Here is a 26,959-nt window from a genome sequence, read left to right as displayed (position 1 = left end):
TACAAAACCATATTTTAGTTCGTCACTACAAATCAACAGGACAATGTAACTAATAATGGGGTAAAATGCTAATGTGTTTTACATAAAGAGAAATCTGGTGCCAAATCTGGAGTATTCATTCTATTTTAAAGCCACCCTTTAAGAATACTGATGAACTGGAATGTGCCTTTATTCTTTTTTTTCTAATTAGTATTACTGTGGTCAAGTAAATACAACACAATATTTACTTTTTAAATCATTAAAGTGTAAAGTTTAGTGTAATTAAGAACATTCATGGCCAAGTGCTGTGGCTCACGCCTGTAATCTCAGCACTTTGGGAGGCCAAGGCAGGCAGATGACAAGGTCAGGAGATTAAGACCATCTTGGCTAACGCAGTGAAACCTCGTCTCTACTAAAAACACAAAAAATTAGCCGGGTGTAGTGGCGGGCACCTGTAGTCCCAGCTACTTGGGAGGCTGGGGCAGGAGAATGGCGTGAACGCGCGAAGCGGAGCTTGCAGTGAGCCGAGAGTGTGCCACTGTACTCCAGCCTGGGCGACAGAGCAGGACTCCGTCCCCACCCCCAAAAAAAGAACATTCATGATGGCTGCTGTACAACCATCACCACCATCCATCTCAGACCTCTCTTCATCTTGCAAAACTGAAATTATACCTATTAAACAACTCCTAAAAAACTCCTAAAAACTTCCTATCGACAACCTCTGAAAATCAGCATTCTTTTGGTACCTATAAATACAATCTCACATAAGTGGGATCTAACATAATTTGTGTTTTTATAATTGGCTTATTTCACTTAGCATAATGTTCTCAAGGCTCATCTACACTGTAGCCTATTACAGAATTTCCTTCAATGGTGAATACTATTTCATAATATGTATATACATTTACCAACTTATCAGATAATGCACACCAAAAACATTTTTACATTTATCAACTGTGAATGTCACTATGACTACCGAGTGTACACTAATTCTTTTGAGACCCTGCTTTCAAATCCTTTGGGTATAAACCCAAAGGTTTTGGGAAATAAGAAAAACTGCTGGAGCATATGGTAATTCTACTTTTTCTTACTTATTTTTCAGACAGAGTCTTGCTCTGTTGTCAAAACCAGAGTGCAGTGGCGCAATCTTGGCTCACTGCAACCTCTGTCTCCCAAGTTCAAGCGATTCTCCTGCCTTGGCCTCCTGAAAAGCTGGGATTACAGGTGTGCGCCGCCATTCCGGCTAATTTTTGTACTTTTAGTAGAGACACGGTTTCACCATGTTGACCAGGCTGGTCTCAAACTCTTGACCTCCCAAAGTGCTGGTATTACAAGCGTGAGCCACCACACCCAGCTGTACTTCTACTTTTAACTTTTTAAGGAACCACTATATTGTTTTCCACAGTGGCTGTACCATTTTACAGTTCCACCAATAGTACACAAGGGTTTCAATTTTTTCACATCCTCACCAGCAGTTACTTTTTTTATAGTGGTTATTCTAATATATCTAAAATGGTATTTCAATACAGTTTTGTTGTGCAATGCCTTTACAATCAGCAATATTAAACATTTTTATATGTACCTCTTAGCCATTTGTACATTTCTTTTTTTTTTTTTTTTTGAGACGGAGTCTCGCTCTGCCGCCCAGGCTGGAGTGCAGTGGCCGGATCTCAGCTCACTGCAAGCTCTGCCTCCCAGGTTCACGCCATTCTCCTGCCTCAGCCTCCCGAGTAGCTGGGACTACAGGTGCCCGCCACCTCGCCCCGCTAGTTTTTTGTATTTTTTTTAGTAGAGACGGGGTTTCACCGTGTTAGCCAGGATGGTCTCGATCTCCTGACCTCGTGATCCGCCCGTCTCGGCCTCCCAAAGTGCTGGGATGACAGGCTTGAGCCACCACGCCCGGCCAGGAGCCATTTGTATGTTTCTTGAAAAAACATTTACTCAAATCTTTTGCTCATATTAGTCTGTTTTCACACTGCTGTTAAGTACTGAAACTGGATCATTTATACAGAAAAGAAGTTTAACTGACTCAGTTCAACATGGCTGTAAGGAAGCAAGATTGAGAGGCCTTAGGACACTTAACTATCATGGTGGACAGTGAAGGGGAAGCAAGCACATCTTACATGGCAGAGCAATATAAATCTTTAACCACCTTGGTTAAATTAATACCTAAGTATATATATTTTTTTGATGGCTATATAAATGTTTTCATATTCTTTTTGGGACTGTTTACTGTTGCTGTACAGAAATGCAACCAATTTTTGTCCGACTTTGCATTCTGCTACTTTACCTAATTCAATTATTTACTCCAACAGTTTTCATAGGAGCATCTTCAGAAATTTATAATACATGTAAGATCATAGCATGTGTAAACAGAGATAATTTTTCTACTCCTTTTCCAGTGTGGATGCCTCTTCCTTTTTCTTGCCTAATTGTGCTGGGTAGGACTACCAGTAGTATATTAAACAACAGGGGTATAAGTGCACAGCTTTGCCTTGTTCGTTATCTTAGATTAAAAGCTTTATATTACAAATATGCTTGCTCAGAGTTTTTTAAATACGGCTCTTACTAAGCTGAGGCAGTTTCCTTCTGTTCTGTATTTATTGCATGTTTTTTATCAGGAAAGGAAGTTCAGTTCTGTTAAATGCTTTCTCAGTCTCAATTCAGACGACAATGTGCTTTTTTCTGCTCATTTATTAAGGCTGTATAATACACTGATTAGTTTCACATGTTGAATCATCCACATATTCTTAGAATAAACCCCACTTGGTCATGATATAATATTCTTTTAACATGCTGCTGACTTGGATTTGCTAGTATTTTGTTGTGGAATTTTGCATCAATTACAGACCAGTATCAATGGATACTGTTCTATAATTTTCTTGCATCATCTTTGTCAGACTTGTATATGTTAGATGTATATTTGAGGCTTTCCTTTAGCATAATGAAAGTGAACCTTTAATTCAGCTCAGTGTGTCAATAGCTTAATCCTTTTTCTATGCTGTGTTGCATTTCACCATATGAATGTACCAGAGTTTATTTTATCTATTAGCCATTCAAGGGACAAAAGTTGTTCCCAAAATTGCTGGGACACAAGCAACTTACCACTGCTGATAAAGCCACTATAAATACCCACATATAGAATATACCTTAGTTTTCATTTTGGTAAATATCCAGGAGTCAGCCTGCTTAGTTGTACATTAAGTTTATGAATAAGTTTGTAAGAAACTGGCAGTTTTCCAAAGGATCATAACTTTGGAAAATTCTATCAGTAAATGGTTGAGTATCATGTACTCCTGATCCAAACCAGCATTAGAAAAAAACAGGGGTGTAGTTGTATCTGTCGTGGTTTTAACATAAAAACCCCTAATGAATAATAATGTTGAACAGTTTTATACCATTTATCATCTTTGGTTAAGTTTTCAAATATTTTAAGAATTTTAATTATGTACTTTTTAATATAGAGTTAGGAAATGCTTTATGTATTTTCCAAATATTTTCCCATGGTATGCCTTGTCTTCTCATTTTCTTAATGTCTTTGGAAGAGTAAACAGCTTTCCTTTTGATGAAGTCACACGTGTCAATATCTATGAATTCAGAATCATCTAATGTGGCTGGGAGGAACAGCTATTTTTCCTGTACTTATGAGAATCTTAACTGTTTCCTCTAATTCTTTCATGTGTTTCTTTCCTTACCCCAAATTGTTTCCGGACTTACATGTAGTGTTTAGTTCTCTCTTGAATATTCAAGGAGAAATAAAGATTACTAGAATTAATGCAGCTCTCCAATGTACTACCACAAACCTTAGATGCTTTAGTCTCCTTGGATTCTCCACAATGTTTCCTCAAGTCAGGAATTCCATTGTTCCACCTCAATGTCCCACCCTACACTGTAGTCTAAGGCTACTGCAGGGCTCTCATTTATTTCCTATCTCAAGAATAATATTCCTTTTTTGTCTGATATCTAATGTGTTGAAGCCATAGTTTAATGTACTTTATCCATATATTTAAAAAAATTTTTTTTCACCAAAGGAGGCAAATTAAGTCCAAATTACTTCAAATTGACAAGAAGTAAAAACATATCGTTTTCATTTTTGGCACTACTCTAAAGTTTCTTTCTTTATTACTCTTTCCCGCACCCCCGCCCCAACTTCATTGGTTTCTAGTACTTCTGAAATATCTTCGCTTGTTTCAGTTTTAATTTACTATTTTCTCCACTGTATTTTTTCTTTCCTTTTTTTTTTTTTTCATTTTTCTTTTTTTTGAGATAGAATCTTGCCCCACTGTCCAGGCTGGAGTGCAGTGATACAGTCACAGCTCATTGCAGCCTCAACCTACCAGGCTCAAGTGATCTTCTTCCCTCAGCTTCCTTAGTAGCTAGGACTACAAGTATGCACTACCATGCCCAGCTAATTTCTATATTTTTAGGAGAGACGGAGGTTTCACCATGTTGGCCAGGCTGGTGGTGAACTCCTGGGCTTGAGTGATCCGCCCACCTTCACCTCCCAAAGGGCTGGGATTACAGGCATGAGCCACCACACCCAGTTGCTCCCCTAGTTTTAAGGCAAAAAACAAGTTAATAATTCCTACATGAAAATATACTGTTTACTGGCCGGGCATGGTGGCTCATGCCTGTAATTCCAGCACTTTGGGAGGCTGAGGCTGGTGGATCACCCAAGGTCTGGAGTTTGAGACCAGCCTCACTAACATGGTGAAACCCCATCTCTACTAAAATTACAAAAAATTAGCTGGGCATGGTGGCAGATGCCTGTAATCCCAGCTACTCAGGAGGATAAGGCAGGAAAATCGCTTGAACCTGAAAAGCGGAGGTTGTGGTTAGTTGAGATCACGCCATTAAACTCGAACCTGGGCAACAAGAGCAAAACTCCATTTTAAAAAAAAGAAAGAAAATATACTGTTTACCATTCAACTATTCCCCACTAATTCTGGTAATCATCAGTGAATCTTTCTTGCATCAGTTACTACTGTGATGCTCTAATGGTGTTACTCTATTTCCTTCATTTATTTACTTATACAGTTATTTGCTTACATCAGTATGAGTATTTACGCTAAGTGTTACAATCTATTATTTATCTTTTTCCTAAAATTGTTTCAATATTAAACATGAGAGCTTTTCAGTTGGTTCCTATGCCTACTTGATATTATTTCTTTTCTTTTGTGACAATTTCCTTAATGGCTTGCATCTAGGTCAATATGCTCATAGTCATCTGCTCCTGCCTAGGAACAAACCAACTTTCCAAGTAGATCTGGTTCCTTTTATCGGAAAATGGTATTTACAAATTAAGCTCTAGATACCAACTGCTAGATACCTATGTTATTGGGGTCATTATTTTTAGACATTCTCAGTGTACAGAACTTGGAAATAGATTTGTGTATACCACATCAATGCTCACATACACATATCTCTATTGCTATACGTATCTGTGTGTATGTGTCTAAACTTAAAAACATATATACAGGACAGCATGATGGCTCAGCTCAAGCTGTAATCACAGCACTTTGTGGGGCTGATGGGGGCAGATCACTTGATGTCAGGAGTTCAAGACCAACTAGCCAACATGGTGAAACCCCATCTCTACTAAAAAAAAAAAAAAAAAAATTAGCTGGGCCTGGTAATGGGTACCTGTGATCCCAGCTATTTGGCAGGCTGAGGCACGAGAATCGTTTGAATCTGTCAGGTGGAGGCTGCAGTGAGCTGAGACTGCACCACTGCATTCCAGCCTGGGTTACAGAGCAAGACTCTGTCTCAAAACAGACAAACAAACAAATAAAAACAAAACCACCAAGAAGCATACATACATATCACACCACGTATGTAGTTGAAAATAAACATGATTGCAACTGAATACCAGTGTTCACTCAAGTCATCTACCTTCCCTCACCTGTAACTTATCTTTACAAAAATTACAATCCTGGCTGTTATTATCTATACTAGATTTGTTCACCCCTAATAAACATCTAAAGTAGTTCCAGAATTGGTAACACTTGGAACTAGAATTGCAGCGATTAGTATTTCTGTACAGTTCTTTTTATTTAGCTTCACAGTACCTACTCAATACACTGTTTTCCAAAGTTACTTGGGATGGTTCTTTCAACTTTTCTTGGTTAGTGATTTCCTATTCTCTTTTTCTAGGCTTGGATTTTTTTTTTAAAGTTGAGATAATTGTAAAATCACATGAAATTTTAAGAAATAACAGAGATACTGTTTTCTCTATTTTAATAAATAACAAAGATATCTTTTACCCAATTTCCCCAGCAACAGCATCTTGCAAAACTATGTAATATAATATCACAATTAGGATACTATTATTGGTACAAGCCAAAATCTTAAATTAGATTTCTCTAGGTTTTAGTTGTACCTATTTCTGTATGTTTAGCTGTCTATGTCTGTGTAATTTTACATATACACACACAAATATATGTATGTAAATACATATATAGAATATACATATAAATTATATACAGTTACTTTATGAATTATATTATCACAGTGTTAATATTTTATCACTTCCATTAAGATACAGAAGCTTCACAGCCAGACAATAAACATTTACTTTTCTCCATATGCAATTGTCAAACATACTAAAACCATACATAATTACCCCTTAATGTTATTTTTACTTTTAATACTCATAGAAATTTAAAGAAACTAGGAAAGAAAAACAAGACTTCTATATATGCCATTTTCCATTTGTATTATGTCTTGCAATTCCATGTGTCCCTGTGTTTTAACTACTTTTCTGCCAAAACTTTGAATAGAATTCAAAAATTTCCTCACAAGTTTCCTTTCTTGTGAGAATAAATGTATATCCCAGTAACTACTAAGATATATTTTCACTGGACATCACAATATGACTTAACGTATTCTTTATCTACTTTTTTTTCTGTTGTCTGTACTTTTGATGTAATCAAAGAAATCACTGCCAAATCCAATACCATAAATTTTCCCCTTAAACTTTTACAATTTTATTTCTTATGTTTAGCTTTGGTTCATATTGAGTCAATATTTAAACATGGTCTAAGGCAGGATTGTCCAAGGGAGAGAATATACTCATGGGTTCTGAGTTTCTGTTTCTTGATGGGCTGGTAAAGTTCCTTCCTCACCCTCTTTCACCTTATCACTAGACACAGAAACTAAAAACCCATGGCTTCAGGCTGCTTTTAGCCTAAAACAAAACAAAACATAACAACAAAATGAGGCAGGTTGGACAAGCTTGTCTAAGGTAAGGTTCTAATGATGAAAGATTAAACTTTTCCTCTAAGACCAGGAACAACCCAAATATATCCATTTTTACCACTTCTATTTGACAAAGTAATTCTCCTAGAACAATCATTAAAGAAACAAGAAACAAAAAGCATCCAAATCAAAATCCTAAAGATTACATGCAAGTATACATCACTGTGATACAATAATTCAATAAAGTTTCCAAATCAGCACCCCAAAATTAATACAGGGATATGAGAGACTTATTACTAATGAATATAAAGTTTCAATTTACAAGAAGAAAAACTGGCAGGGTGCAGTGGCTCAGCCTGTAATCCCAGCATTTTGGGAGGCCAACCCAGGCAGATTACCTGAAGTTAGGAGTTCCAGACCATCCCGGCCAACATGGTGAAAGCACGTCTCTACTAAAAATACAAAAATTGGCTGGGCGTCTTGGCAGGCACCTATAATCCCAGCTACTCTGGAGGCTGAGGCAGGACAATTGCTTGAACCCGGGAGGTGGAGGTTGCAGTGAACTGAGATCACGCTACTGCACTGCAGCACGGCAACAGAGCGAGACCCCATCTCAAAACAAAAAGATGACAAACCTTTGGATATAGTGGTATAAAGGTATATAATGCCAGTGACCTGGACAACTAAAATCTATCAAAATGGTGAATTTTTATGTTATGCACATTCTGCCATGATTAAAATAGTAAATTACAGGAGGAGCCTGAAAATGAAAAGAAAAAAAAAGCCAAGTATGATTTCATCGAAATTTAAAACTCTTGACTGGGCGCTATGGTCTGTAATCCCAGGACTTTGGGAGGCCAAGGTAGGTGGATCACCTGAGGTAGGTCAGAAGTTCAAGACCAGCCTGGCCAATGTGGTAAAACCCCATCTCTACTAAAAACACAAAAATTAGCTGGGTATGGTGGCATGGGCCTGTAGTCTTAGCTACTTGGGAGGCTGAGACAGGAGAATTGCTTCAATCTGGGAGGCAGAGGTTGCAGTGAGCCAAGATTGCACCACTGCAATCCAGCCTGGGTGACATAGTGACGCTCTGAAAAAAAAAAAAAAAAAAAAAAGAAGAAACCTCTTATGCATAAAGTGCACTATAAAGATACTGCGAGGATAATCCACAGATGGGAGAAAATATTTCTAAATAATTTATCTCCAAGGGCCTACTATCACAAATACACAAAAAAGGTACAAAGAAGTCTTACAACGCAACAATAAAAGGCAATCAAAAAATGAGAAAAGTATTTCAATAGACATTTCCTCAAAAAAGTACAGAAATTACTAATAAGTACATGAAAAAATGCTCAACAGTACTTAACAGTCATTAGGGAAATGCAAATGAAATTCAAAAGAAGATACACTTCACATATTTCAGGATGGATATACTTAAAAGTAAGGTAATAGGTGTTGACAGATGTAGAGAAACTGTAACCTTCATAACTTGCCAACAGAAAATGTAAATATCTGGGCCAGACCTGGTGGCTCACACCCGTAATATCAGTACTTTGGGAGGCCAAGGTTGATGGATCATCTGCGGTCTGGCGTTTGAGACCAGCCTAGCCAACATGGCCAAACCTCTTCTCTACTAAAAACCCTGTCTTTACTGAAAATACAAAAATTAGCTGTGGTGGAGTGCTGGTGGAGCATGCCTGTAGTCCTAGCTACTCAGGAGGATGAGGCAGGGAGGATGAGGCTGGAGAGTTGCTTGAACGTGGGAGGTAAAGGCTGCCATGAACTGAGATTGCACCACTGCACTCCAGCCTGGGTAACAGAGCGAGACTCCTTCTCAAGAAAAAAAAAAAGAAAAGAAAAGAAAAGAAAATGTAAAATTCTTACAGGAGCTTTGGAAAGCAATTTGGTGGTTCCACAAAGAGTCATAGAATTATGACATGACCCAGTAACTGCATTTCTAGGTCTACTCCAAAAAGAAATGAAATGAAACATGCATCCACACATAAATGTGTTCATGAATTTTCACAGAGGCACTATTCACAATAGCTCAAAGACAGAAACCATCCAAAGTTAATCAGTGGATAAATAAACAAAACGTGGTCTAGTCATACAATGAAATATAATTCAGCCATAAAAAGAACAAAGTGCCAATACATGTTACAGAATGTACATACTTTAAACACACCATGTTTAACACAACATGCTAGACAGAAAGGCCACATATTCTGTGATTAAATTACAAGAAATATAAAAAATATGCAAACCTATATAGAGAGAAAAGTAATTTTTTGTTGCCAGGATGGGAAGAAGAGAAAAGTGGGCTGACTCTTTAATGAGCAGGGAACCTCTTTTTTAGTGATGAAAATGTTCTGGAACCAAATGATAGTGAAATGATAATGAAATATCAAATGATAATAACCAAATGATAATGAAAATGTTCTGGAACCAAATGATACTTTCACAAAAAATTCTGAATGTACCAAAAACCACTGAATTGTACACTATTAAATGGTTGAAATGGTGAATTTTATAAGAACTTTACCACAAAAGAAAAAAATGTATTAGGAACCAATGTGTCTAGAGTGTGTGTAACACAAATGTGTTAGGACAAATTGTGAGCTCCACACTTATTTGGAGAGAATCACCGAGCAGACAAAAACATACATATTTAAGTACAAACACATTATAGCTTAATACATTTAAATACAAATTATAAAGAAGCAAAATGATACATATCTATATACGTGTGTATGAAATTCCTCTATAATGTATATAATTATGTAACTGTGTATTCAATTATCACACATATATGCACACACATAAATTAAGTACAAGATTTGAAGATAGAAACTTAAAAGTGTTAGAGTAAATTGGAAGAACAAGAACAGAAATGCTGACTAGATTGCAGAAAAAAGTCTTGAGGTAAAGAAAGCATAAGCTAGGGAAAGAAAAAATAGTTGAAACAGGTAAAAAGGAGAGCAAGGCACATGTGAAGTTATATAACTGAAAGAAGAAAAAAGAATTATAAATGTATGCATTTATAATTATAACCTAGGCTTACAGCTCAGCTATAGAATATAGAAATTTATACTGAGAGACATAATGGGGAGTCAGTGTACTATAAGTTTGTGACTTTCAAAAGAAATGAAAGTGATATGCTAATACATATAAGGGTGGCTGCCATAAATGAAACAGAAAAAGCAGCTCAGAAATCAGAAGAAGCCTTTCCTTTCCTACCTCTGAGCTATCCAGGAAGTACCTTGTTGAAAGAACTCTAAATTCTTATGCGGGACAGCAGTGTTTTTCTACACACTAGGAAGAGCACGTATTACAGTATATGGTAAAAAGTTGTGCTACAGTGTTTAGTACCATGTATGATAAAAAGTAGGCCTTGATAAAACAGGTGAAACAAACGAACAAAAAAAGATAAGTTTAAGATGTAACTGAGCTCTTTGTTTCTTGAGACAGGGTGTCACTCTGATACTCAGCCTGGAGGGCAGTGGCTCCATCACAGTTGAGGTGATCCTCCCTCAGTAGTTGGGACTACTGGCACAGGCCACCACACCCAGCTAAGTTTTTGCATTTTTAGTAGAGATGCGGTTTTGCTATGTTGCCTAGGGTGGTCTTGAACTCATGGGCTCAAGAGATCTGCTTGCCTTGGCCTCCCAAAGTGATGGGGCTATTAATGTGAGCCACTGCAGCTGGCCTAATTGAGGTTTTCCAAACCTAAAAAGAGGCCAGATTTTATTGGTCACTTTTGGAGGATGTTAGGGAATTATTACTTTACAAATTTGTAAAGAAAAATATACCCATATATAAAAATAGTTATAATTATATATAATATACACAGTATATAATTATATATAATATACACATATAATTTTTCTTGCCAGGCTAGGAAGGGGGACTTCCTTTCTAGTGGTGAAAATGTCCATTTGTTTATGAGTAATGCTGGTGTTCAAGGTGAGTATGATACATCATCTTGGGGATCAACACTGCTCCAGAGACCAAAAGATATCATTAATGCACTAATCTAACTTATAATGCAAGAAGCTGAAAGAAACTAACACCAAAAGTTAGTGAATGAAATGATTTTCCACCCTTCAAAGGAGCTGAGACTACAAGGCTCATATTACCATACCTGACTAATTTTTGTATTTTTTTGTAGAGTCAGAGTTTTGTCATGTCTTCCAAGCTTATAAAATAATTTTTATTATATGTGATAATGTACCATGATCATCTTTTTAAAGAAAAATGTTAGAGATATATAAAAAATCTATATAGATAAAACAATATATTTGACATTTGCTTTTGCAGAGAGCTGTTTAAGCAAGGGAATGACTACATTTTAGTATTTTGCTTTTATGTAATTTTTTTGAGATGGAGTTTCCTCTTGTTGCTCAGGCTAGAGTGCAATGGCACAACCTTGGCTCACTGCAACCTCAATCTCCTGGGTTCAAGCGATTCTCCTGCTTCAGCCTTCCAAGTAGCTGGGATTACAGGCATGCGCCACCACATCTGGCAAATTTTGTATTTTTGGTAGAGATAGGGTTTCTCCATGTTGGTCAGGCTGGTCTTGAACTCCTGACCTTGGGTGATCTGCCAGCTTTGGGTTTCCAAAGTGCTGGGCTGACAGCCATGAGCCACTGTGCCTGGCTGCTCTTATATAATTGATAAGTCCTCCAAAATGAAGAAGTAAATTATGTCTTAAGAGATTAAAGAATACAGTGCCTTTCTTTACTGTGACAAATTTTCCCTCTTTCTACTGGTATAATTAAAAAAAACTATGACCAAGAAGGATAGTTAGAACATTAGTATAGTTTAAATATTAAATACAAAACTAATTATGTATTCTAAGATACATTTTAGAAGTTTACTGTATTGAGGTTTTTATGAAACTTAAATGATCATCCACCCATGATTTACCTGAACTGTTTCCAAAATCCTCTGGGTACATAGTATTGTAGTCGAGAAGCAGCTAAATGACCAAAGATGATCTGAAGGTGTCTTAGGACACCAATATTGTACTCTTTCCTATCTTCTGTCTTACTTAAAGCTGGTTTGTCTTCAAATTGATGAGGATATCCAAATACATCATCTCGGGGATCAACATTACTCTAGAGACCAAAAGACAATGATGAGCTAATCTAACTTTGATAGTATAATGAAAGAAGTTGAAACAAATACCAAAAGTTAGTAAATGAAATGCTATTCATTTTTTCATACTTCTTACTTCCAAAGCAGTTAATTTTTAATATTAGTCCTCATTTCACAGATGGGTTATGATAAAATATTTCACAGATAAGTTATTATAAAAGAATAGTTAAAAAAAATTAGAGGTAGTGAATTATAGTAAAGTTTGGTCAAGTAGACAGGACTAAAGACAAATGAGTGCTCTGCCATAAGTAACTTCAGGGGAGTAAGTTACTTGTCTTCCTAGGACTCAGTATCTTCTTGTGAGGACAATGCATTTTCCCAGATTACATGAGATAGTCCATGTAATGTTATCACAATTATTAAAAATAAATATGGTTATTAAGACTAGTTGTGGAAGGAACGGGAGCACACACAAAAGCTCCAAAGGTCATAATCTCAAATACAGCTGCTTTACTAATGTCTAACATGTTTCTATATGCTTTGCTCTGTATCTGATATTTGTGTTACAGAAATAAATAATACCCAGTTCCTGCCCTGGAAAAGCTCACTGCATAGAAAAAGTAGGCATAGCCATGCATGCCACAGTACAGTGCTGAGACAACATAAAGCACAAGCAACCAAGCACAAAGGTGGGTGACCTAACTTGAAATTTTATGTTCTGTTGGCGTCATTTACTTTTTTGTCAGTATGATGAGCCATCTCTATCTATTTTAGATTCAACATCCTATGGGGGGTTGAATGAGCTATAAAAGTAGGACTTAATTTCCAATTTCCTTCCAGTAGTGGCTCTTAACCTGGTATTGGTGAACAATCCACATGGAGATTCTACTAAAAGTATAGCTACCCAGATGGGAATGCCTGGATGGTGTGATTCATTAGATCTTGAAAGGCAGAAGCAAGTGTCTGTAATCTCCATAAATGATACACTACAATCTGAAACTCAAACTATTTCAGACCACTGCAGGGAAGAAATGTAGAAACTGGAGAACCATTTACTGCAGTTACAATTTTTGATTTCTGTATTTAGTTCCTATCAACATAAGTAAAAGATAAACAGTCTGAGTATAAATGTGACCAAGACTGGGCATGGTGGCTCACACCTGTAATCCCAGCACTTTGGGAGGGCCAAGGTGGGCGGATCACGAGGTAAGGAGATCGAGACCATCCTGGCTAACAAGGTGAAACCCCGTCTCTACTAAAAATAGAAAAATTATCTGGGCATGGTGGTGGGCACCTGTAGTCCCAGCTACTTGGGAGGCTGAGGCAGGAGAATGGCATGAACCTGGAAGGTGGAGCTTGCAGTGAGCTGGGATTGTGCCACTGCAGTCCAGCCTGGGAGACAGAGCGAGACCCTGGCTCAAAAAAAAAAAAACATGACCAAAACTTTTTTTTTCTTTTCAGATGGAGTCTCACTCTGTCACCTAGGCTGGAGTACCGTGGTACGATCTCACCTCACTTCAACCTCTGCCTCCTGAGTTTAAGAGATTCTCCTGCCTCAGCCTCCTGAGTAGTTGAGATTACAGGCATGCACCACCACAGCTGGCTAATTTTTTTATTTTTAGTAAAACTGGGGTTTCACTCTGTTGGTCAGGGTGACCTCCAACTCTCCACCTCAGGTGATCTGCCTGCCTTGGCCTCCCAAAGTGCTCGGATTACAGGCATGAGCCACCATGCCCAGCCAAATATGACCAAAACTACATTTTCTCTATACACGTATTTAAGAGCTACATCTTAAATCTTAAATATGCGATCTGTCACTAAAAACTAACTTTTTTACTGCTTTATTTTCAACTGGATATATTTCATAGGCAGCCTGATTACAGTTGTTAACTAACATTGTTAACAGGTCAATGAAGCATTATTTGAGACACAAATTTGTTTCCTTAGCAAAAAGAGCTCTAATGCGAGAAAAATAGAGAATCCTAAAAATAAGTACAATTTATGAAACAGACAATATAAAAAGTGAAAGAAATTAAATAACACATTTTAAGAAACAAGACAATGAAAATGTAATTATTAAAAACAAATAAATTCATCATTTTTCAAATACCGAATTACATTTACCATGTCACACAAAATGTGATTATATTAACTGTGCTTTGGAGACAAAAAAACAGTGCTAAAAATTATCAACTGGAGTTTCAAGTCTATTAGATAGTGAGTGCTACAAGTATGCCAGACATAGTATCTCAGAGATTCTGCCTGGATCATCAAAATGTAGTCCCCACAAAATCCCATGAAAGTATAGTAATCTGAGGGAGAACAATAGCATCTGCTATCAGAATCTTCAAAGAAAACAGTAATTAAAATTTACCTCACCGTCCTGCTTCTCATCCCCGAACATATCATCGTCTAAATCACTACCTGTGCCTTCAATTGCAAGAATACTGTTCCTGATAGAAGGAATCATGTATAGCTGCTGGATCACAGAGTTCATGTAACATGTAGCACCAGCATTTTTGAGTCCCACAAATCCTTTTGGTGGGCGGGGTCCAACAGGAGGCAGATATTCCCACTCAGTAAGTGCTTCACAAGCTGAATTAAAAAGAGAAAAGATGCTTATACTATGAAAATGGTGATTCTGTTCACCATTTTCAGGCTAACAAATTAATAACAGCAACACCTCCTTTACCACCACAGCCACTATGAAACAGTATTTTAAATTTTCACATCAACGATATGAGCCACTACACAGATTCTTAGCTACAGACCTTGTTGATGTTTTTAATGATACTGCTTCTGTAATGGTTTTGAAGCGTCATATAAGATGGTGTAATACTGGCCACTGCGGTGCCTCACGCCTGTAATCCCAGCAGTTTGGGAAGCCAAGGCAGGTAGGTCACCTAAGGTCAGGAGTGACCAACATGGTGAAACCCTGTCTCCAGTGAAAATACAAAAGTTAGCTGAATGTGGTGGCACGTGCCTGTAATTCCAGTTAGTTGGGAGGCCGAGGCAGGACAATCGCTTGAACTCACGAGACAAAGGTTGTAGTGACTCCAGCCCGGGTAACAGAGAGAGACTCTGTCTCAAAAAAACAAGGTGGTATAGCACTAAATTTCCATGTGTTAAACACAGGCTTAGTGTTAATCATTATTATTTTACTAATTAAAAACTTCTGGCTGGGCATGGTGGCTCACAACTGTAATCCCAGCACTTTGGGAGGCCGAAGTGGGCAGATAATGGGGTCAGCAGTTCGAGACCCATGTCTGTACTAAAAATACAAAAATTAGCTGGGTGTGGTGGTGTGCGCTTGTAGTCCCAGCTACTCGGAAGGCTGAGGTAGGAGAATCACTTAAGCCCGGGACGAGGAGGTTGCAGTGAGCTAACACTGTGCTACCGCATACCAGCCTGGCAACAGGGCAAGACTCCCTCTCAAAAACCACAACAACAACAAAAAACTTCTATATCTAAGAGTATTGAATTCACTGTAGTCAGAACTCTCTATAAAAAAAATACTATGGTTTTCTCACTTTTAATTGTATATAAGAGCACTGTCTTATTTACAATGTAAGTATCGTATACAATACAAACTTGACTTTGACTCAAGTTGTGGTTCTCTTTTTTTTTTTTTTGAGACGGAGTCTCGCTGTGTCCCCCTGGCTGGAGTGCAGTGGTGCGATCTCGGCTCACTGCAAGCTCTGCCTCCCGGGATCACGCCATCCTCCTGCCTCAGCCTCCTGAGTAGCTGGGACTACAGGCGCCCGCCACCGCGCCCAGCTAATTTTCTGTATTTTTAGTAGAAACGGGGTTTCACCGTGGTCTCGATCTCCTGACCTTGTGATCCACCCACCTCGGCCTCCCAAAGTGCTGGGATTACAGGTGTGAGCCACCGTGCCCGGCCCTGACTCTTAAAAAGTATAACCTTCACGTAAATATGTTTCCTTCCTTAGTAAATAGTGATAATTGCTTTGCCGATATCCAGTTTTATTGTGAGATAGTCAATGAGATGTGTATTTGAAATAACTGCGAGAACTATAAATCCTTCTTTTCCTTGCATGAAACCAAAACAACTTAAACATCAATCACCATCAGAGATGAATTACATAAATTGGAGCACAGTGAACTGCAAGTTATGTAGCTAATAAATAGAATTATACAGATCTTCATGTGCTGACAGGTGTGTTACTAAGTACAAAACAAAGTTAACAATATTGTATTTTGTACATTTTCATTTGTACAGAACAAATAGCTATACATACATACAAATGCATAGACAGAGATAATTTCTGGACTGGAAACATAAAACCTGTAGGAAGTTAATAATTGTTAACACGTATCCTCTTTTATATTTGAAAATACATATTTACCAGGTATAAACACTAGTAAAATAAACAAGTGTTTCTGAAAAATAAACTCTTTTGAAACTACCTACTTTAACCACATAAATACATTAGTTAAATAAATTAACAAAAGAAGCGCTTTTAAAAAAGAAACTCTTGGCCAGGCACGGTGGTAGCTCACACATGTAATTTCAGCACTTTGGGAGGCTACGGCAGGTCATCACCTGACGTCAGGAGTTCTAGACCAGCCTGACCAAGATGGTGAAACCCGTCTCTACTAAAAATACAAAAATCAGTCAGGTGTGGTGGCAGGCACCTTGAATCCCAGCTACTCAGGTGGCTGAGGCAGAAGAATTGCTTGAACTCAGGAGGCGGAGGTTGCAGTGAGCTGAGATCGCACCACTGCACTCCAGCCTGGGGAACAAGAGCGAGGCTTTGTCTCAAAAAAGAGAAGAAACTCTTCTCTCTATGCAGATTCAATGGAACAAAAAAAAAAAATCTGACCTTCTAAGCAGGGAGTTTAGGTAGAAACTCCTACAATGTGATTGAAAATATTCTCACCCAGGGAAATACATAAGCAAAGTTAAATTCTTATTTATTAATTAAAGATTTATAATGCATGCTGTTGTTAATTATATTCTAAGCCTTGGTTTTTTCCTTGAAATGAACTAAATTTTATTTTATTATCTGTTATTTTAGTTACACCCACCTCCCACTCTGAGTTTCAGTTCTATGTAAGATCTGAAGAGAGCTACTCACTTTACGGCATGATCTAGGCATTTAGTACTTAGTAAAATACACTCAAATTTCTCTTCTTACATTGTGATCTTTAAAACTATACCTTCCTTAGAATTCAACAAAAATAACATTAAGCAACCTCAGTGTTAGGATTATGAAAATCTTTTCACTGCATGCATTTTAAATATAAACTTGTTATGGCATTAAATTGCCTTCCTATTACTCTGAAGTTTCGGTTTTATTTCACATATGTCTAAATAAAACTCATCTAAACAAAGCATAAAGGAGCATTTAAAAGACACATCTAAAAATTTTTTCTGAATTAATGTTCTCTGACTAAAATGGTTTTAATTATATCTGACAACTAAAAATGTTAAACTCACTGGATCAAAAAAATCTATCACAAGTTAATTTTTCTAAAACATCAAATAAAATTTTAAACTGAAGTATCATTAATGAACAATACAGCTTTATAATTTAAAATACTCACTAGTTATTGCTGTGCCTATGTAATACATTTCAGTCAAACAGTCTACTATCTGTTTGAGATTCCTTACACAGCCAATAGCTAATGCTACAAGTAGCTCAAAACCAGCATTGATGGTAACGGGTGAACTACAGACTGGAACAGATTGCTCAGCTGGCAGTTCTCCGCTTCTTAAATATTGCAGGTAAACTTTGGATGCAGGAAAGATGAAATCATCAATTAATTCCTAGTAAGTTAGAAAAAGACATTAGATGTTATTAGTAGAAAATATAGGTTAGGAAAAACATGTCTCTTCAAAGGAAATACTTTAATAATTATTTGACATAATTAAATATCTCATTATATATCTCAAAACAAAACAAAACTCTATAAAAACCTCTGAGAACAATTAATAAATGTAATCAGTTTTCCAGATCAGATTTTTTGAAGTGATTTAAACAATTTTATACCAAAGAAAAGAGACATTCTAAATAAATTTAACTTCTTTAATCAGATATAAACAGAAACAAATTCATTTCAAATAGGAACAGAATGCATCAAAGTTATATTCTTTTTCTTGAATTGCATGACATATAAAAAGCTCACCAATAAAAACTGTATAAAAAATGAAGTTTTGCAAGATGGAAATTTCTCTCATTTAGAAATCTAGTCAAGAAAAACTGAGATTATTCAACATGAAAATCAATCAATGCTGCTTACTGACTTTTCATACCACTTTATCAAAACTCTGATTTGTAATTACAAAATCTCTTCAAGTGAGGTACACGTTTTAAAGTTACTCTAACCTCTTCAGAGATCCTTTTTAAAAGAGAAGTGGGACATGAAAAAAGAAAAAACACCCAGATTATGTCTCAAAGACATTATACAGAGTTCAATCAGATACATTTGCTAACAAACATTTATAAGATGATAAGAAGTTCAGTAACAAAATTCAGAACCTACCTTAGTGAGGCCGGGCGTCTGGCTTACCCACTTTGGGAGGTGGAGGTGGACTGATCACTTGAGGTCAGGAGGTCAACACCAGCCTGGCCAAGATGGTGAAACTCAGTCTCTACCAAAAATACAAAAATTAGGTGTGGTGACACATGTCTGTAGTCCCAGATATTTGGGAGACTGAGGCAGGAGAATCGCTTGAACCTGGAAGGTGGAGGCTGCGGTGAGCTGAGATGGCACCACTGCGCTCCAGCCTGGGCCACAGAGTGAGATTCCAGCTCAAAAAAAGAAAAAGAAAAAAAAAAAAAAGTACTTACTTTAACGAGATTAGCACCTTTTTCACAACCAAAGTGATACTTTTTCTCCGAAGTTTGAAAGGCCAGTAACTCTTTTGTTACCCCAAGGTGGCCTTCCAGTATCAGTTCTTCAACACCTGTTTCACCTGTGCTTTTAACATTATCCTGAAAAAGGAAAAATATTATAGGCCCAACTATAGCATGGAGATAGAAAAGTACAGGGAGTTAGGAGAACAGAGAGCTAGAAGGAAATGAGATCTATACAATTTCCCCAAGCCGTACAAGTGGTTTCCTATTTCTTTTTTAGACGTCTCTAGAACAGTAAATGTAAGCAATTTTGCTCCCACAAGACACAAACATATTTGGGATTTACAACCACGGGGAAAGGAGGTTACTACGGCACTGAGTGGAAGAGGCCTGAAACGCTGCTCAATATCCTACAATGCACAGCAAAGCTCCTCCCAAAAAGGAATTATCTGGGTACACAATGTCAATAGCCAGGGTTCAAAAACCATGTTCTGTAAGTAAGCTTTATAATCTACTAGAAGAATGCTAACCTGAAGCCCAAAGCCATACACTTCAGAAATATACTCTCATAGAACTCTGTGAAATAGGACATCAGATGGTTCAGTGAAAATACCAAGCTCTCAAATTTGATCTTTTAAAAAGTCTTCAAATGCGATAATTTCCCAAAAAAACACCAAAGTGAAAGAAACGGAATTATCAGCATTCCAAGTTCCAAGAAAAGTAAAACACACCGAACAAAACTAGCTATGTGTGTTTCTATGAATCTAAGTTACCAACTCACCAGTGAAAAGTACACATTTTGTTTGCATTCATTCTCAGAGGCATTTTGAGAATTTATTCTCCTAAGTCATCAAATAAAAATAGAAATTAAATAAGATTCCAAACCTCCTTTTAATAAGACAGCTGATTTGATCGTGACATAATAAACTGAATACTATTCAACTTACCCGAATCCTTTTGAGCCAATCAATTTCATTGATAAGAAGAACTTCTGCATTGGGTATGTTAATATTGCCATTGTAAGCATAATTGAGAAGGTGCCGTAAAAGTGCGAAATAATCACCTGAATATTTACCCCTCTCTCTTGCTGTGCTCTGAAATATTAAATTAAAACAACATGAATTCACAAGTCTATACTCAGAGTCCATATAATTTTTTTAAACCCAATTGGCAATACTTCATATCAATGACAAAAACAGTAAGCTCTTTATTTTTCCAAGACATACTATATTTGTCTCAAGAACTGTAAAAAAAGTCTATAAATAGTAAAAAACTATAATACTGCATTTATTAATTATGCCTTTTTAAATATAATAAAAGCTATATAGTAACTTTCTGAATGTCTGTCATGTTAAGAATGCATTATACTGATAAGTTCATCTGAAAACATCTCACCCCCAATATGGTAAACAGTAAAGTAATGAAGAAAAGCAGAGGCCTGTGTCCCATGCAACATCTGGTGCACATTAAAAAGAACTGCTCCTGTGCCAACTGACGAACAGTTCTGAAATAAAAGCACAAAGTAATCCATGAACAACAACAAAATAATTCCAACACTGATGTATCTTTAATAGGATGTATACATCAACAGTAAAATACAAGGTAACCCCCATTTTAGCATTTGGCTAGCAACACAGAATAAATGAGTTTAAAATATTTGTCAGGGAGCTAATCCTCAAATTGTCACCTATAGACTGGGAATATTACTACTTACTATTTATTGTTCAAGTTTCTTAATGTATGATTTCTTAGATCTTCTAATATTTACTGTGAATCAGGGGTCAGGGTGAATCAGGTCAAAGGTAAGCATCAATCAATAAAATATAAGCCTCTTATTTTGCAGGACATATTTTTAACTACCTCTCTAGGAAATGTCTGGAAACACCCTCTAGATACTATACAAAGGTGCTATGCATTAAGCTTCTATATATCTTTTTTAGCCTCCCCAGAATCACTTTCAACGAACTGTGCATTGGAGCAAGCAACTCATAGATATGTAACATGGGTAAAGATACGTCTGATTGTATCAATGATTCTCAAATGTGATTATCAGACCAATAGTATTAATATCATTTGAAAACCTCTAAGATATGCAGTTTCTCAGATTCCATGCAATGCTTACTGAGTCATTAACTCTGGGAAACAAACTCAGAATCTCCCTGTCTTTTTCTCTCTCTCCCACCCCTCACCTCCCCCAAACTTTAATCAACTGAACTTTTCAAGGGCTTAAAAAAGTCCCTCCTATTTATGAAACTCACAGATGGGGCTCAGAAATCATCAAACTATAGTATCAAAGAGTTCCACATGTATGCCTTTCTTCACAATTTTCTGAAGAGATGGTCCAACTGTGTTAAATTCCTAAAGGTGTCTGAGACTCCAGATTTTAGGATATTTAGCAGCATTTCCAGCCTCTCACCACTAGATGCCAGTAGCAACCTTACTAATCCCACTTCCAGTTATGAACCAGGCTTAAAGTAAAATCTAAAGTAGTATCTATTGAACCATATAAAACATGACCTATATAAAACAATCACATGGATTGTCCGTTATCTCTATGAGCTCTTCATACATAATTGTTCTCCTTTTTCATCCTGCCTCGGCTACACCAACCTTGTTATGTTTTCTAACAAGCTAAGTAGGCTTATGCCAGGAATCTTCATACTTGTTGATCCTGCTGCAAACTTACGTGATTATTCCCTTATTCGTTCAATTAGGTGTTTACTTGAAAGTCACCCTGGCAACAAAGTATTCTGTGATTGTCCTATATAAAACCAAACTGTACTTTATAATGAACGAATCCTGCCTCATGCATTTTATATGGAATCAATAATCTCACTTAAAAACAAAGCAAACAAAAAGCTTCATACCATATCCACTAAAACAAAAACCTAACATCTAGGAACCCAAATTAGGAGGTTAACATACTATTTAAGTATTTTAAGGAAAATTTTTAAGGCACAAAAACGTATGAACTCTGAGATCAGAAAACAATCAGTGCTTCATAAATTACACTGAAAGTAAAGCCACAGGACAGATACTTTCAAACCCTCCAAAGAAATAGCACAACAACCCAAAACTGACAGGACCCTGGAAATCAACAATTTATATCAACTAAGGAAACACTGAGCTGAGAGATAATTTTTTTTTTTTTTTTGAGACGGAGTCTCGCTCTGCCGCCCAGGCTGGAGTGCAGTGGCCGGATCTCAGCTCACTGCAAGCTCCGCCTCCCGGGTTCACGCCATTCTCCTGCCTCAGCCTCCCGAGTAGCTGGGACCACAGGCGCCCGCCACCTCGCCCGGCTAGTTTTTTGTATTTTTTAGTAGAGACGGGGTTTCACCAGGTTAGCCAGGATGGTCTCGATCTCCTGACCTCGTGATCCACCCATCTCGGCCTCCCAAAGTGCTGGGATTACAGGCTTGAGCCACCGCGCCCGGCCGAGAGATAATTTTTAAAATGGTAGGAAAGTCTTGGTGGTGTTGCCATACCACCTCCCAGGTGCAGCTGAAGTCTTCATAACTGCAAACCACATTCCCAATGTGAGGCCCTGATCCCTGATTCTGGAAGGAGTAAAGAAGACCTTATGTGCTAATCTATTGTGTCTTATGCCTAGGAGTTACATAAAGAATTGGTGAAATACACGTATCTCTGTTTTGCCTAACTCGGAACTCACTCATGGTTGAAAATGCCAGGCGTTGGTCACAAACATCTAGGTTGCTGGGGGCAAAGTATACGGTTAACCCATAAAACAGACAACTTGCAAAAGGGGGCAAAAGCTGGAGAGATCTTTCTTTTGGAGAAATGAGGATATTCGAAAGCAGTGAAATACACTAAAGAATTTAGAAAATCATGCACATGCTCATGACAGGAGATATTCTCAAAAACATGTAAAACTGTTAGCCCTCAGGCTTATCTACAACTTTAATGTGAGAAAAAAACGAAGGCTGAGGCAGAATTATAAACAGTCTCCCTAAGTATTAAAGGGGTGTGTTAATACAGATCCAGTTTTAAAAACGGACAGTTTTTATATTATACTCAGTCAAAACACTGGTGCAATGCAAGCTAAGCCTTCAATAACTAAGAAGACACCTTGGAGAAATGAAGAAAACAACAAACAACAAAAAAACACAAAACAAACTGGAAAGTATGACCAATGTGAAATGAAAAGCAGAAACTGAAAATGTTCTGAACTTTATACACAAAGACTATAAAAAGCCTCTAATCCCAGCACTCTGGAAGGCCGAGGTGTGCGGATCATGAGATCAGGAGATCGAGACCATCCCAGCTAACACGGTGAAACCCCGTCTCTACAAAAAATACAAAAATGAGCCAGGCATGGTGGTGTATGCCTGTAATCTCAGCTACTCGAGAGGCTGAGACAAGAGAATCACTTGAACACGGAAGGCATAGATTGCAGTGAGCCAAGACTGCGCCCCTGCACTCCAGCCTGGGTGATAGTGAGACTCTGTCTTCAAAAAAAAAAAAAAAGAGTTAAGCCTAAAGAAAAAAAAAAATAGACAAATGATAAGAGAACATGAGAGTATCAATGAGACAAATTATAGAAGAAAATATGGACTATCTAAAGATAAAAACGCGCAATGATGGAAATGAAAAGTTCATTAAAGAAGTATAACGGCACGTTTGAGCAGGTGAAGATTAAGTCTGAAGAAATGAAAATTGAAATAACCCAGTCTAAGAACAGAAAAGAAGAATTTTAAAAGTGGGAAAAACCTAACAAGTACACAGAACACCATGAAGTAGACCAATGCATGCAATATGGCTGTCCCATAAGTGCAGAAGGAGAAGAGGCAGAAAGAATATCTGAAGACATAAATGGCTGAAAATTCCCAAACTTGATGAAATATCTCAATGTCCAAACTCTAGAAGGATAAAAACCTCCAGGGAGAAGTTAGTCAAAGACAGCCAGCCACACCAAGAAAATTATAGTCAGTCAGTAGCCAAGACAATTGTAAAAACAGAAAGGGAGAAGCAATTTGTCATGCAGAAGGGAGTCTTGATCGACAACAGTCAGCTCAGAATGCATGGAAAATATGGAAGTCATTTGTTATGTAGAAGGGAGTACTGATTAACAACAAACAGCTCAGAAAGCATGGAAAACACAGAAGCCAGAAGGAGGTAACAAAGTGTTAACAGAAAAAAGCTATCAAACAAGCAATCTGTATCTGGCAAGTTATACTTCAAGCAAAAATGCCTAGATACAGAAAAGCTAAGAGAATGGGTTACTACCCCTGCTCTACAAGGATTGGTAGGAGGAAACCATCAAGTTAAAATGAAAGGACATTGGACAGTGATCTTAAGCCACAGGAAGAATTAACACTGTAAAGAAAGCTGCTATTACTATTACAAAACTGGCAAAGGTAACTATTACTATTGTACTTCTGATAGGTAGCTATTTTACATAAGACAATTACAAATCCATTTTAACAGACACTCTGGATACAGATATACTCTGAGACAACAACATAGATTAGGAAGGATGGAAAAGTACAAAAGCAGCTTATTTATATACTGTTGAAACTAAACTTCATATTATTCAAACAAGTTAGCCTTATTCAAAGTAGGCTATTTTAAGTTTAGGATATTAACTGAAGTCCCAAATATAATTAATAAAAAATACAAAAAATACAGAAAAGGGAATAAGCACATTTTTAAAAAACCAACCAAATTTTTAAAATGAGCAATGGAGGAATTGAGGATCAAATAGTATAGAGAACATGCAGAAAACAAGCAGGTAAATGTCAGAGTAAGCCATTCCTTGCTTGCAATAACTTTAAATGTAAGCTCTGTGTGAAAAGGCACAGACCAGTGAAATGCACTTTTAAAAAATGGATTCACCTCTATGATATTTATGCAAGTCTCACTTTAGGTGTAAAGACACAGAGGTTAGAAGAATATGTTACAGGGTTCTGGGAAGAGAGCAACAGTGAACTACAGAGCACTGTGAATCTGTCTCTCCGACTAGACAATAGGTGCAGTTGGTAGAATCGTGTGATATAATTATTTTGGAACCCTACAGTCTATCTGAATGTTTACAGCTTTCAAAAGAAGACCTGGATGGTAAACTACAATTAAATTTGATCAATTTCATAACTTAGCTTAACAGCAGCTACCTATGCTCCATCAACTACCACTGTGGTATGCTGCCTTGCAAACACTTCCGGAGCAGCCTGCAAGAGCCAGGATGGACAGAAAGAACCCTGCCCTCCAAATCTCAGGAAGACTTGTGCACCAACTATCACTTCTGATTAAGATGGTCCGGACGGAGGTGGGCAGTCATTGTTACATTCCCCAACCATTTTGCAGGAGCTTCCTCCTCCTGCTGAAGCAACTTTCAGGGGATTAAAAGAGCCAGAGCATTTTCCTCTCTCATTTTTGCATTCAGATTTGAGCAGCTAGAAGGGGGAAAAAAAGCACACCTAAAGAAAAGGCACTTAAAATTATCAAGTCAGGAAGAGAGAGAAAAAATAATAAAGAAAAGTGAACACAGCCCAGAAACCTGTGGGAAACCATCAAGCAGAGCCTACCTACACATTTTGGAAGTTCAAAGAGGGGAGAGAAAGAAACAGAGTATTTAACAAAACAGTTGTCAAGAATGTCACAAATTTTAGGAAATAAACACCCAAGAAGCCCAAGAAACTCCAAGTAAGATAAACTCAAAGAAACACACACAAAGATACACGCTAATTAAACTGTCTAAAACAAAGACAATCTTGAAAGCAGCATGAAAAGTGACTAGTCATAAACTAAGGACTGTCACTGATAATCAGTGGATTTCTGGGGTTTTTTTTTAGATGGAGTTGCGCTGTCTCTCCCAGGCTGGAGTGCAGTGGCGCGATCTTGGCTCACTGCAACCTCTGCCTTCCAGTTTCAAGCGATTCTCCTGCCTCAGCCTCCCCAGTAGCTGGGATTACAGGTACCCGCCACCAAACCAAGCCCGGGAATTGTGTTCTCAGTAGAGATAGGGTTATGCCATGTTGGCCAGGCTGGCCTCGAACTCCCAACCTCAGACTACCCACCTGCCTCAGCCTCCCGATTGTCAGCAAATTTCTTATCAGACACCTAAGAGGCCAGAAAGCAGTGGCCTAACATATTGCAAGTGCTGTAAGGATAAACTGTCAAACAGAAATCTTATGTCCAAACAAACTGCATCAAATGTGAGAGAGAAATTATGACATTCCCAGATAAAAGATGGAGAAGTTTACCAGTACACTACCCTTCGAGAAATGCTTTATGGCATACTTCAGGGTGAAATGAAAGGACACTGGACAGCTGTTTGAAGAAATAAAAATTAAGGTAAAGATAAATATATGGGCAATTATGAAAGCTATCCAAGCTTTCAACAAAGTGCAACTCCACTATTTGTTTTCTACATGATTTAAAATACTAATATATTAAAAGACTATCACCAGCTTACGTTTTTGGACATACAATACATCAAAGTGTAATTCTGAGAACTGAATAACTGACATGATGGGGTCTGAGCTATTAAGGAGCAGGGTTTTTGTATGCTACTGAAGGTAAACTAGTGTGACTTTAAAAGTGTTACAACTTTCTTAAATTGTTATTGTCAGAGTAACCACAAAAGGAAATAGTAACAAGCAGGTAGGACGCTTTCTGCATAATACCCGAGAGCCCTGCTCTTACCTGAGGCAGCTGCTCAGCCCTGCATCATGGGACCATGGCCCCAAGTCCACGCTGGCCCAACAGGGAGTAAGCATGGAGAGCCAAAGGCACACAGTATAGCAGTTTCTCCACACAACTTCTTCCCCACCTGTGGCCACGAAAGCAGAAGAGGTTCATCTGTGCCCAGTGCCTAGTAGAGCAAGGAAGTGGTGGCTAAGTGGAGA

At 37.6% G+C, this 26,959-nt stretch overlaps 1 protein-coding gene across 21 annotated transcripts in view; it reads right to left on the bottom strand.

Annotated features, from left to right (window-relative positions):
- Positions 1-26,959, bottom strand: part of USP9Y (ubiquitin specific peptidase 9 Y-linked) — a 209,435-nt gene that overhangs the window by 28,900 nt on the left and 153,576 nt on the right. For all 21 annotated transcript variants that reach the window (XM_031661065.1, XM_031661067.1, XM_031661064.1 and 18 more), the window contains 6 exons: positions 20,490-20,598; positions 20,042-20,188; positions 19,089-19,232; positions 17,842-18,064; positions 14,648-14,868; positions 12,103-12,293 (listed from right to left, as the gene is read on the bottom strand). In XM_031661065.1, coding sequence (XP_031516925.1) covers positions 12,103-12,293; positions 14,648-14,868; positions 17,842-18,064; positions 19,089-19,232; positions 20,042-20,188; positions 20,490-20,598 — 1,035 coding nt within the window. The remainder of the gene's footprint in view (positions 1-12,102; positions 12,294-14,647; positions 14,869-17,841; positions 18,065-19,088; positions 19,233-20,041; positions 20,189-20,489; positions 20,599-26,959) is intronic.

The sequence above is a fragment of the Papio anubis genome, chromosome Y (genome assembly GCF_008728515.1).
Source record: "Papio anubis isolate 15944 chromosome Y, Panubis1.0, whole genome shotgun sequence".
Classification (NCBI taxonomy): Eukaryota; Metazoa; Chordata; class Mammalia; order Primates; family Cercopithecidae; genus Papio; species Papio anubis.
Note: the sequence above shows the minus strand (reverse complement) of the source record. Positions and strands in the feature narration are given on the sequence as shown.